The 13,232-nt window shown below is 35.2% G+C and overlaps 2 protein-coding genes across 7 annotated transcripts; both read right to left on the bottom strand.

Annotated features, from left to right (window-relative positions):
* Positions 1 to 577: 577 nt before the first annotated feature.
* Positions 578 to 3,473, bottom strand: LOC142555169 (uncharacterized). Of its 6 annotated transcripts, XM_075665890.1 has the most exons (3): positions 3,146 to 3,473; positions 2,852 to 2,954; positions 578 to 2,288 (listed from the first exon to the last, which is right to left on the bottom strand). In XM_075665890.1, exon 3 carries the CDS (start codon positions 2,208 to 2,210, stop codon positions 1,053 to 1,055), a length of 1,158 nt encoding a protein of 385 aa, XP_075522005.1. In that variant the 5' UTR covers positions 2,211 to 2,288; positions 2,852 to 2,954; positions 3,146 to 3,473; the 3' UTR covers positions 578 to 1,052. The 6 variants fall into 6 exon arrangements, 4 of the variants coding, with proteins under 4 accessions (XP_075522005.1, XP_075522002.1, XP_075522004.1 ...); XR_012822349.1 differs by having other exon boundaries at positions 578 to 678; positions 791 to 3,473; XR_012822350.1 differs by having other exon boundaries at positions 578 to 655; positions 791 to 3,473.
* Positions 3,474 to 4,023: 550 nt separating this feature from the next.
* On the bottom strand, positions 4,024 to 6,102 carry LOC142504388 (uncharacterized). The gene is made up of 4 exons (XM_075617262.1): positions 5,409 to 6,102; positions 4,912 to 5,375; positions 4,653 to 4,855; positions 4,024 to 4,577 (listed from the first exon to the last, which is right to left on the bottom strand). Exons 1-4 carry the CDS (start codon positions 5,931 to 5,933, stop codon positions 4,039 to 4,041), a joined length of 1,731 nt encoding a protein of 576 aa, XP_075473377.1. The 5' UTR covers positions 5,934 to 6,102; the 3' UTR covers positions 4,024 to 4,038.
* Between the last annotated feature and the right edge of the window lie 7,130 nt (positions 6,103 to 13,232).

The raw sequence follows: 13,232 nt of genomic DNA, 5'->3' as shown, positions 1-13,232 counted from the left end.
CATTAGGGGCCCGCCCAGTGATCTACCAAACACATTGCACATACTCGGCATTTGAAGCACATACAAGCGGTGTGGCTGCTGAAGTATTGTGCTTTCTTACCCAGAAAGCCGATGTAGAAGAGAGGATCAACTCGTGGGATTCAACTCATCAATGATTCCCTGGAGGAGATAAGTTCAGTTTCAGCCTTTCAGTTGAAGGTCAACGCTTTCGACTGGATGATTCATTGTGCTATTCGAATTTACCAGTAAAAAGAAGTGAGGAAACCAGAGGATACAGTTCAAGAGCTCATGCCATTCTGAGCCAGCCATTAAGTTCACAAAACTTTCTAATGCCTATTTCTTACTCATTAGTTCAACTCACCGATGAGGCACTATGGCTTGCCAAATACATGAGTAAAGCATTCAGTTGGGTGCATGTGTCCGGAAAGGTCGAACACAAATTTAAGCCACATTAGGTCAAGCACAAGAATAATCAAATTGAAAATAATCACATTTCTTAACATGAATCTGATATTTAAGATAAGTATAGATTAAGAAAAGGTTGGGGTAATTTATCAAGAAAATATGAACCCAACCATTTTCAACATGAATTGCCATTCAAACGCTTTTGTTCAGTCAGAAATAGTCTGCAAGCACTTTTTGTTACCGGCATACTCTGCAAGATAATTTTTTTCACTCCTGAAAGCCACTACTACAAAATCCGCTATCGAAGCTGAGGATACATATCGATATTCAAAGCTACAAAGAAAGCTGTTGGGACGATAAACTTAATCCAAGTGTTGAAAATTACCAGTGTTTGCACTTGATCAATATTTGGAATCCAGCTATCATACTGAACAAACTGAATATTCACCCAGCAAAAGAAAGTATTTTGTTTTCTACAAAAATTAAGAGAAGTGAAACAACGCAGTATAACTTCTGCTCCAAATGCTTGGATATGAGAAATTCAGAGACATATAACACCAGATCTTCAGATGTCAAGCACTCCGAGAAATGCAAAATAAATCTGAGACCATTGGAAGTTGTTGAAGATCAAAGACATTAATAAACTCTCACTTTAAAGATGCTTGGGGCGTTTTTATGTCTGTAGCTCTTGACTCCAATTTCCACCATGCACCATCACTTCTCTTGGGCAAAAGAGTGCCACATTTGTCAGAACTAAGACATTCAATATCCGAGCATTCACTTTCCACTTCAGAATAATATTGGTTCTTCTCTGTCTTGGGGTCAAAAGTCCATTCCAACCTTTTCAAAACATTTTGATCCTTCCACTTTCCAACAACTGATCCAGCCTCTTTCTTCGCCTTCCCCCTCATAATCTCCTGCCACGAAAATGCAGCATTTGCGGTCCTTTTTAGAGCACAATCAGTGATGTCACCAACCACAACTGTCTTCAAACAGCTCAATCTTGCTTCCTTCAAAATCTCCACAAAATCTGAATCATCTGACACAAGAATCACACATTCAACTTTTCTTTTATCCATCATATCCATCATATGAGATCTCAACTCAACATCAGCTGCCTGTGGCTTGTCTGAAACTGTCCTAACCCAAAACCCAGCTCTTTTTAACTCCTCTGCCAAACCATAACCAACTTTGGGAGTCAGAACATCTCTAGCAGCATTTCTATACTTATCCATCTTAATAGAATACCTCGCTACCAAGTTTACCCTCCTTTTCCCTCGTGCAGACTCAATTTGATTCAATCGTTTCATCTGTTCACGCTCATGAATTTGCTTAAAATGATTTGTGAGTCTCTCGTTGGTGTAAAATCTCCTCCCACAAACTCGACATGTGTATGGTTCATGTGGCTTAACAACACCAACAGTTTCTAGCTCATTCAATGCTTTCCTCTCTCTTCTCTGTGCCCTAACTACAGGGGGGACATAATTAAATGCATGGCCATTGGCGTAAGCAAACATGTACTTAACGAACCCAAACTCTTGGGCAGCCTTCTTTAGCCTAATGGCTGCTTCATATGGGGGAAATGACTTTGGCGGCTTGTTATCGAGATCCCAAAATATGCCAACATTATTCGGTGTAACCCTTTGCTCTGATCTGAATGGCGAAATGGAAGAACTGGGATTCTGGCTTGACAATGAACAAAAATGACAACATTCGCATACTGCAAGAGTTGGAGCTAGAGTTTGAACCTTTATCAAGAACTCGACTGCATCAATGACATGACGGAATCTGCGTAAACTGAACATATTCAGGCGTTCTAACTTCTAAATCAGGGATCTATTCACAAATTGGATTAAAGGAATCATTACATGCTTCCACCTTACCTGCAACAAGTAAATCTCTTGATTATATTCACCAGATTCCGCTGCGGACATCAGGTCAAAGATTGCATTCATAGTTAAATTTTAATCACATCACAGCAAACAAATGCAGAATTTGATTCGGGTTCTTTTTTTGCCCAAAAAAAGAAAAAGAATAAAAATAAAATCTTGGCTGATTTATGCTAATTATAAGCATCTAGAGAGATTTAATTTCCAGTCATTTAGAGAGATTTGAAATTACGGAATAAAAATCAAATCTTGGCTGAATATCCACATAATCACTTCAAAAACAAATTTTCATTCGGTCATTTGTTCAAACACGTTATTTGCATGATAACCACAATAATTTAAACCCCTTGACCCATCAATGTCCGAATAGATGAATATTGTCCACGGTATTGAAGAATTCATAGAACAAACAAAACTAGCGAGAATAAACAAAAGTTAATAAACAGAGACTTCCACACCAATCTTGGAAAACAACTCAAAACCCAAATCCTTGAAGCAACAAACCAAGAACCAGCATTTTGTGAAAACTCCAAGCTTATTTGTAAAGAGAAACATACACAATAAGATTTATTGAAACCTGGTTCGCAATCTACAGAATAAAATAATATGCCTGGAGTTCGGTCGGGGAAAAAGTCGAAACTGCCTTGATTCCTTTACTTCCTAGTTTAATGTAACAGGTGAAGGAAGCAAAACAACAGCAAAGGAGGAAACGGCACAAGTCAATAAATGGGTAAAGTCACAGATAGCAAAAGAAAATTATCGATTCCTACTATGGGGTTTTGGGGTTATGAAAACACATGCACATATCAATCTATCTATATTTTGCAAACTGAAAGAAGAACAAAAATTACTTTATCAACATTCCCTGCAGATTTCCCCGAGTTTCGAATTTTCAGATCGATTTTCTGGACAAATCCACCGATTGGCTGAGAATTTGCACATTTGTTCTTCCAATTACAGATCTAGGTCAATGAGATGTAAATTTGACCACATAAACTGCTAGGAAATCAATCGGCATGAGTGCAAAAGTGAGAAAAGAGGTTTGGGCAAAACTGCAAGTCAGATCCTACGAAGAATCACAAATCCGACAACAATTTATCGTGCTTTTTAATGATAAAAACCATGAAAGACAACTCTAGGCGACCACAACAAAAAAGACAAAAGAAGAAGCTCAGTGGAAGTAGGAATGCAATTCTTTTCAAATCAAAACAAATAACATAGTACAGTTTGGATACGTATCGAACGTTCCACGTGACTTATTTGAAGATTAAGAGGGGGAAAAAAATTTGTTTATAACTCGTGGTCAGAGCTAGTATACCGTATCATATCGTTTTGAAAATCATACATCGTATACTGTATTGAAAATTATCGTATAAAAAAATTCATATCGATCCCGGTATATCGAAAATTTCGGGTACATATAACTAGCATATCGATTATACCGAAATTGTACGGTACACCGAAATTTCGGTACGGTATTGGTATATACCGTTTTATACCGAAAAAACCTTACATTTTAAATTTTTCTAAATTTATTGTTTTAAAATAATATATATTTTAAAATTTTTGTATATATTTTTCGGTATTCCGGTATATACCGAAATTTTTAAATTGCAAACCATTACCATACCGTACCCAGTGGCGTAGCCAGAATTATTTTTTCCGGTGGGCAGAATACTTTTAAATATTAATTTGAACTTCATATAATAAAAAAAAAAAAAAGTTAAAGGAACATACCGAATTCTTATTTAAGCCGAATTTTGCAATTTTTCAATACATCAAACTTGTTTATGATAAATTCTGTATCAATATCCAGAGCAATATCCCTCTCTATATAAACAACCATGGTATTGGCCAAAAGGTCATTTTTCATTTTATTACGAAGTGGCGTCTTAATGAGTTTCATCCCTGAAAAAGCTCGTTCTGTAGTTGCTGTAGAAACTGGAAGAGTCAAAACCAATCGAACCAACCTATCAATCAAAGGATAGATAACCGACTTCGTTGTTCTGGCCAATGTTTGGCACAAATGATGCAAAGAATCAAGATTCTGAAATTGCGCATGACGCGGTACATCAAACTTATAATGATCTAATTCTCTCATCAAATCTTCTCTTTCTTCTTGACTGAAATCATGGTAGTAAAACTTATCAACAAGAGAACAAATGTCACATAGAGAAAATGATCTGAATCCATCAACGGGACTCAAAGCATTACTAAGAGTAAAAAGTTTCATTGTGCTCTCTGGAAATCTCTCGTTCAATTCCATCAACTGAAAATCTATCACTGCGTTGAATATTACAAAATGATAGTGATCATGGACTGTTATATTATTTTTCAGCTAACAAGAGCGCTTTGTACCTCGCGTGTAGCAATCATCAAAGTGCGGTACCTCAATATCATTACTTTCACATAACTTAATCACACTCCAAAGAAATTCTTCCCATCTACCATCTCGGATCTGCTGAAGATTTATTCTAGTCGTAGAAGCCAAATTCATAGCATTCAAAATATCTATGTCATTCTTCGTAATGTCTGACACAACTTTTCTGATATTCCCAAAACTTCATACATCAAAAACAACACAAATACAAAGTCAAATGATTTTATATCCAAGTACAAACTTTTAGCCTCTCCTCGAATGTTACTATTGAGACCTTTGTCAATAAGATCTTGAAGAAGTATACTCGCTGAACCAAACAAACCAATGAATCTCCTAACAGAGTTGAAATGTGAACTCCAACGAGTAGCTCCAGCTCGTATCAAAGAACAATCTTGATTAGCTCCAGTACCAGTGTCAATTTCTCCCGATTCTATCAAATCATTAATTTCATCTTTTCGGATAGATTTCAATTGAAAATGACGTTTAGCAGATGAACCAACAAAATTAATAGCTGAAGTTAATATTGAAAAGAAACGCCACACATCATGCACCTCTTTAGAAACTGCAACTAAAGCAAGTTGTAGTCTATGAGCAAAACAATGAATATAATAAGCATGTGGAGAATCTTTAAGAAATAATGCTTGGAATCCATTCCATTCCCCACGCATGTTACTTGCGCCATCATAGCCTTGCCCTCTTAGATTTTCAATCAACAAATTTTACTGGTTGAATACATTGCATATCTCTTTTTTCAAAGTTAATGCACTTGTATTTTCAACATGGACAACTTCAAAAAATCGTTCTCTAATGAACCCATCCCGATCAACATATCTTAAAATGATAGCCATTTGTTCTTTATTTGACTCATCAATTGCTTCATCAACTATGATACAAAACTTGATTTCTCCAATTTCTTCACGAATTTTATCTCTCACAATACCAGCAATAATTTTCAAAATCTCTCTTTGAATTTCCGCTGATGTGTACTTTGCATTTTTAGCTGCTTTTTCTAGAATACTACCAATTTCTGGATTCATTTTTCTCAACAAATTGATCAATTCTATATAATTTCCACGGTTTTTAGAGTCAACTGATTCATCATGACCCCTGAAAGCACAACCTTGCATTGCAAGAAACTTCACACTTTCTATGGACACCTTTAAGAGCAAACGATTTCGCTCAATTTGCTCAGAAGATTGTTTTTCTAATCTTCTATCAATATGTTGATCAAGTTTTTTCAAGTCTCCCCATTTTCTCATAGCAAAGCTATGTCTTGAATTCCCATATCCTTCATGTCTCTTGAAAGGACAATTTTTACAATTAACTCTTTTTCAATTTTTAAATCCCTTGACAGTGAATGTGTCAAATTGTGCTGAATTAGTGTCAAAGACATAACAAGGGAAACAAAATGCACTTTGCTTCTCAATAGAAAATTCAAGCCATGGATATTTCTGAAATCAAGAAGATTGGAATCTACGCTTTTGACCTTCACATTCAGCGAAAGGATAATCATATATAGGCTGAATCGGCCCTTTATCAATATATCCTCTTCTTACCTCATCTTGTAGTTCAATGGGATACTGCAATATTGGGATGCGAATTCCAGGATCAGAAACATATTGCAAAGTGATACTCGGAAGTGGTTCATTAAGACTCTCATTTTCAAGTCTTGGTTTTTTTGTTGACGCTGGTTCTGAAATAAAAGTAGATGCGTTATTTGGCCCATTTAAATCACTTGTTGAAGCTGATTCATCATTTTTCTTTTTGAAGAAATCAAAGATTTTATGATTCTTCATCGCAATATTTCACCTGTAAATTGTAATCAAAATGAAATTTATAAGTTACAATTCGATTTAAATTTCAAATTCTGTAATTTTTAATCATAAAAGTTTAATCTTAAATTTCATTATAATTCAAATATAAAAAAACAAATTAAATCGTGTAGATTTTTAATATAAAGATAAAAAAAATTCACAAATTTTTCTTCTTTGAGCAAATAAAAAATAGATACTAATTTTAATTTTTACACATTTTCAACTGAAAGTACAAAAATTGAAGAATTTTCGTGCGAAGCTTTCTCGATATTGGAAATGTTGAAGCATTCTTGTACAAAAAGTTGAAGCATTCTCGTACTGTCTTACAAAAGTTGAAGCATTCTCAATGTTTACACATTTTCAGCAAAAGTTGATTTCAGCAAAAATTGAAGCATCAATCATGAATCATCATATTAACATAATATTTACAAATCATAATCTATATCATTGATAAAAATAAATTAGAAATACAAACCTAGAAGAAATTTTGTTTATTCAATTTTTTCAGAAGCTTTTTCGTGCGTGCGGCAATTTTCTTCCACTGAACGGCTGTTTTTTTCTTCCCAATAACATTTTTTTTTGTTTTTTGTGAAATGGGCTTTAAACATGTATACCTAGGCCTAAAATATAAATATACATAGGCCTAAAATATAAAAAATATTTGCTGGGCACAAGCCCAGCTTTGCCCATATTGTCCTACGCCCCTGACCGTACCGAAATATTTGGTACCGAAAATTCGGTAAATTCGGTATTTTTTCGGTACGATAATCTCGGTATATCGAAAATTCGATATTTTTTCCCACCCCAAGTTGTGGCCAAGTTTGATTTGGACATACACCAGAAAGTGAATTAATTATTAAACAAAATTAATATTTAAATAAGAAGATGAAACAAACAAAATAAAAATAATATAACAAAAAATTGTTATGATCTAGGTTCACCAATCCCTTTATATTTTCTAATGATTGAATTTTAATTCATAAGTCACGTTTTTCATGAAATTTCTTAATTTATCAATATAATATGTCGAGCTATATTAATTTAATAAAAAAATACAATAACCAAGTGTACTTGTGTTATTTAACAATTTTTATTGCATTAACGAACTACAAAATCCTCTAACTTTCTATTTTCGGTCTATAACTATTAAAATGTACCTAAATTCATATGTTTATGTATAGATCCATGCATATGTTACTGTATCATGTTATAACCTACCAGTCTCAATTATAACATATAAAATCAATTCGAAGTTGATTCATGTTCCAAAAATGCAATAAACATATAACATAATCAAGTATGCTTAAAAACAAAATTCAGTATTTAAAAAGAAATCAAATCATAATTGTTTGGGAGTAGGATCTCATAAATTCTAACTAAAAGAAAAGAGAAAACAATGTTGAAGTTCTTGTTCTTCGCATGCGCTCTTGCTCTTGGTTGCTTCTCCCAGCAGCTGCGTCTTTTCTTCTCTTCCTTGCTTGCGGTTGTGTCCCTATTTGATGTCCCTTTCTCTAAGTTTTTTTCCTTCTTTTTATACACATATTAGAGTCCACAAAACTCTTCCATCCTTTGTGGCCCAATAAATGTAAGCGCGGATGTATTTTTTTCCTTTCTTAAATTACCGCCCTAACGCTTGGTATGCTGTCTAAGGTATGTTTTTTTTATTTTATTTTACGATGATCTCTCATAATCATTTTTTACCACCCTAGTGCAACATATTCTTCCCAAACATAAATTTTCTTTAGGTTGTGTTGGGGCCGTCATTTTTTACGGTTACGACCTCTTTGTCCGTTTTTTGTTAATCCATCTCGAGTTCATCTTTTGTAAGTTTTTCCTATAAAATAACCAATTCAAATGAGGAGTGACTCAAATACACAAACTATGAAATAAATAAACAAAATACAACACAAAACGATAAAAACATGCAACAATAGACTCAAAACAACGGGAAATAACACGTAAAATCGACACTTAACAACCTCCATGTATTAACCTTTTGCTCGCCCCGGAACAAAATAGGTTACAAAGCATAACTAAAAACAAAATAAAAACCATTTCAATGGCGATTTCATGGCTTATATTCAGTCCTGAACAAATTTTCTGACATATTTCCCAAATATCAAAGCACAACACAAGTCGTCGCACACTTTTGAATTGAACATGAGTGTGTGTGTGTGTTGTGTAATTTCTAGTATCATGCATTTGAAGTGGACTTCATTCACACTATTGCAAGACAACTCAATTGACATGTTGGTGTAACCACACCTCTCATACAACCTTTTCTCCACTACATGCTAACCAACAAACACAAATCACTAGGACTTTCCAGGTATATATCATGTCTTAGGTGTGTGCTACAAAAGAAAAGATATGATATTAAAAAAATATGAGAGTAAAATGAGCAATATTGAATTATGTACAATCAGATTTTCCTCTGATATTCTTCTACTCCATACAATCCTCTGTTTTTAGCCTTGAATTATTTGAATGCTATATGTCGAGAGTTGTTAGACCTAAATATCCTCAAGTCTCAAACAATTTATATGAAATTCATCACCATTCACACAATCCACTAATCACAACATGTGCTTTGTGATTCAACATTTAAACCAAAACTTTGTGCAAAGGTGTCCTAAACTAATAAGTAACAAAGACTAATGGGCATGTCTATCATAAATTTATATGGATTATCGGTCAAATATCAAAATCTCATCATTCTGAACTAGTTTCCATAGTATCAACTTTTCAAAGTCGTTAGTGTACATAGTGACAAAGTTGTTTTTGCATAAGAACAATCTAAAGTCGGACGTTGCCAAGTTTTTGAATGTTGGAGTCAAGTTCGACTATAAAAAAGAGTGTCCTCAGTCATTTGCAGAGACATATTTTTCAAAAACATACAAGATTTCTCAAAGCTTTCAAGGACTCTCTAACTTCAAGATTTCAAGCTCTCTTATTTGATATAACATCAAGCCGCTCACAAGCCCTAACTTTCAAGTTACTTTGGATCATTAAGGATCAATCATGGCTTCTTACAACTTCTCAAGTTTTTCTTTAAAGGCTATATGTCAGAGAGTAGTTAGACCACTGAATCACATGATTCTTACATTTAGAATTTGTATTATTTTGTTGAGTTGTACGAGGAGTTTCAATTTAGACAAGTGATAAATCCTAAATTGAAGTAGGTTTGTACAAGCTCTTGTCAAACCAAAGTCTTCTAGTAACTACCTATCTAATAGAAAGAAAAAGAGACGTAAAAGGTCAAACCTTTGAACTTTCATAAAAATACCCATGTTACTTGCTTTTTTGCATTGTTTATTTTCCGATCCGACTTGTTAAAACTTAAGCAACTCGATTATATTATTCACCCGATCCAGCCGGACCATTTTACACTATGAAAAACCTTTTAATTTTAAAGTGGTCAAGATGCATATGTCGAATCGAGAAAATGACTTTATAGCTAATAATAACTATTGAGTCTTGCCAGAGAACCGTTATGAGTTTAGGAAATTTTTAAAAGAGTTTATTTACCATTTTTTTAAACTCTAAACACCATCCTAACAATAAAATTTTCATTTAAATTATTTAGAATAAATATATTATTTTTAAGCAGGCCAGGAGCTAGCACATTAAAAAAAACATGGAAAACTATTTTGTCATACTGTCAGATACAGTAAACGTGCATTCAATTTGAAAACTTACGAAATAAGTACTGTAAAATAATTAAAACATTGAATTAAAGAGAGCTTTAATACACCAAAATATAGAGATCAATAATATTGCTATCTACGTGCTACTTCAACGTCATTTCACACATGAAAAATTTGTTCCTCCGCGGGGCCGTCCTACCTTCGTGCAACATTCATTTGAGCCACCCTATTACTAGCTAAACTTTTAAAATTTTCAAAATTAAAAAACTTTTATTAAAAATATTTTTGGAAAACAAGTTATTATAAATTAAATATACAGCTTTTATAAATTTCATTCCAAGCTCATTTGACACAAAAAAAGAAAATAATTAAGAATACATCCATCTTCACAAAATATACACATGCATATGCATATAAATACGTTGTGTATATCTGTTTGTGCCAAAATAATTAAATTATAAAGCCCAATATAATTTTAAAGCTCAATTAAATTATATAAGCTCATAATGGATTAATTCTTATAGATTCAAACTGATCACAAGGCGCTGCAATGGGAGGAGATCATGGGAGAGAGATAGAGAGATCGTGGAATGAGGCGGAAGAACGTGGATCATGGGGGAGTGGAGGAGAACCGCATAGTTGCTAGGAAGAAAATGAGGCAATCGGCGAAGAAAGAGACACACAACTCTACACACAAAAAATCTGCAAAAAGCTCTATGCTAATTTTCAGTCTTCAAGCATTAATTTTCAAGCTTTCCAGTGGTTATTCTAGCATTCTAAATCTTTTCGTTTTAAATTTCAGCAATAATTTAGTATATTTTTTATGTTTTGATGAATTCCTACAATTTTTGTAAATTCAAAATTGTGTTAGGAATTTATTTCCATCAATTTCCAATAGTTTTCTTCATCTTGACATTGCATTTGTTTTAGGAGATTAGAACCGACGGTCGAATTTAGAATTCACGTCGCTTGAATATTTAGAAGTTAGATTTTATTGTTTTTCACACAAGTTGGTGCAACTTCGCACCTGGTATTCCCGCAAATATCAATATTGTGCAAGAAGGAGTGAAAACGTCAATCAAGGGGATGGGGAGTCTCAACCTAGCCAGGAAGAGGTTAACGCTCCGATAGAGCAGCCGGCTGCTGGAGATCCGACCAAGGAGTTGGATTTGCATCCAAATAATGTTTCAGAGGTGTATGCTCATATTTCAAACCGTTTGGTTAAAGAGTTGACTGCGATGAAAATTGAAGAAATATCACAAACACTGTCCAAGGCTGTGTCTGATTGCTTGAAGACAGTATTGGGTAAATCAAACCGGTCAACCAACAAAGAGCAGAATATAAGTGAAAAATAAGGGAACCAGGGAAGCAACCAAGTCCAGAGAAATAACCAAGTCCATGAATTCGACCATGAAGTGGGACATTCAAAGGCTGGCGATCCTCGTCGCCCAGAGTTTGCACTCCCAAACCAACAGGAAGGAAGGTACACACCACCATATAAAAGGGAAGAAACCTTAAGTGGGAGAGTTCGACCATATCGTACGGATGGGGCAGGGAGTTCGAAACAACCTGTCAACCAAGTCCAAGCGATCACTAATCCTTTGTATCAACCAGGAATGTATGATGATATACCACACTTGGGATATCAGGGAATTGAAGGAAGTTTCCAAGGATGGAATGTTGGTTACAGTACAGGGGCTCAGACTCGGGGGGCAAACCATTTTCACCATCTACTCCCCAATAGAAACGCATCAATGATCGACCCTGAAGTGTTGAGGGAAACTGTTCAAGAGCTGTATGGGCCGGCTTTGAGACAGATAGGCCGCCCGGAGTTCCACAAACCATATCCAGACTATATAGACGTGAATAACCCATATCCAAGGGGTTATAGAGTTCATGATTTCATCATATTCTCTTGGGAGAACGGCCAGTCGAGCATGGAACATATAGCCAGATTCACCATCCAGTGCGGGGAGCTAGCCAACTTGGAGAACTTCAATAATTTAAAGTTGCGGCTATTCCCGAATTCTCTCACTGGGACTGCATTTTCTTGGTATGTCTCACTCCCCAAAAATTTAGTGATGAGTTGGCAAGAGATGGAAAGACAATTTCACATTCAATTCTATAGAACATAGCCTGAAGTATGCATTGCCGATTTATCCAGAGTCACCCAAAATAAAGGAGAATCTGTAGAGTCTTTTATTGACAGGTTCAAAAAGATGAAGAATAGGTGCAAGGTGTTCCTACTGAGACCGAGTTCTTGAAGATGACAAAAAAGGGGCTGGATTTTGAATTAAGGAAGAAATTCCAAGGTATGGAGTTCAGGGTTTTCTTTGAGCTTGCTGTCAAAGTTGCTGAATACGAAGAACTGTTGCGGGAAGAGTCATACAAAAAGAGAACTGCTATGGGGTCTTATTATCAGGAGGTGGAAAATGTTGTATTGGCAGAAATTCAATCAGCTGGTTCTTGCACAGTTCCCCTACTAAAAAAGAAGCAGGCAGAACGTGAAAAGAAGAACAGCTCCCAACTCCCCAAAGATATGCAATATACATTTGATGTGTCAAAGACCGTGGAAGTATTCGAATTTTTGGTAAAAGAAAAATTCATCACCTTTCCACCTGATCACAGGATGCCACCCAAAGAAGAGCTTAAAGGTCAAGAGTATTGTAAGTACCACAACTCCTACAACCATGCTACTAAATCGTGTTGGGCATTCAAGGGAGTCATGAAGTTCCCTAACAAACAAGAGTCCATGGCAATGGATGATGATCATTTTCCCCTAGTAGCTTTGGTTAATGTGAATGTGATAGATTTGAGGGATCTTCTCAATGAGAAAAGAAGCCGATCCTTTGCAGTGAAAGACCGAATAATTAAGAAATGCTGGGTCCCTAGGGTCAACTGTATGAAGCCACTGGAAGGTATAATACCGATCGACTAAGAACATTTCAGTAGCGTTTCCCCAGAAATGTTGGTGATCCGCGGCCTATCGACCGAGGAACCAACATTACTTCGAGAGACCAGTGCGCGACAATCAAGGGTTCAGAGGGGAATCATCTCGTGAGCAGTACTAGAGATACTCGGACAGGAGAAACATATG

This window comes from Primulina tabacum, chromosome 9 (assembly GCF_025594145.1).
Source record: "Primulina tabacum isolate GXHZ01 chromosome 9, ASM2559414v2, whole genome shotgun sequence".
Classification (NCBI taxonomy): domain Eukaryota; kingdom Viridiplantae; phylum Streptophyta; class Magnoliopsida; order Lamiales; family Gesneriaceae; genus Primulina; species Primulina tabacum.
The sequence above is the reverse complement of the archived record's forward strand: the minus strand, read 5'-3'. Positions and strand labels throughout refer to the sequence as shown.

What these genes read in the sequence shown, in the direction of transcription:
- LOC142555169 (XM_075665887.1), bottom strand. Translation starts at nt 2,210, where the DNA reads ATGTTCAGTTTACGCAGATTCCGTCATGTCATTGATGCAGTCGAGTTC.
- LOC142504388 (XM_075617262.1), bottom strand. Translation starts at nt 5,933, where the DNA reads ATGAGAAAATGGGGAGACTTGAAAAAACTTGATCAACATATTGATAGA. An exon ending in CGAGGAGAGGCTAAAAGTTT is followed by an intron (nt 4,856 to 4,911) that starts GTACTTGGATAT and finishes TGATGTATGAAG; the next exon opens with TTTTGGGAATATCAGAAAAG. An exon ending in TGATGATTGCTACACGCGAG is followed by an intron (nt 4,578 to 4,652) that starts GTACAAAGCGCT and finishes TATTCAACGCAG; the next exon opens with TGATAGATTTTCAGTTGATG.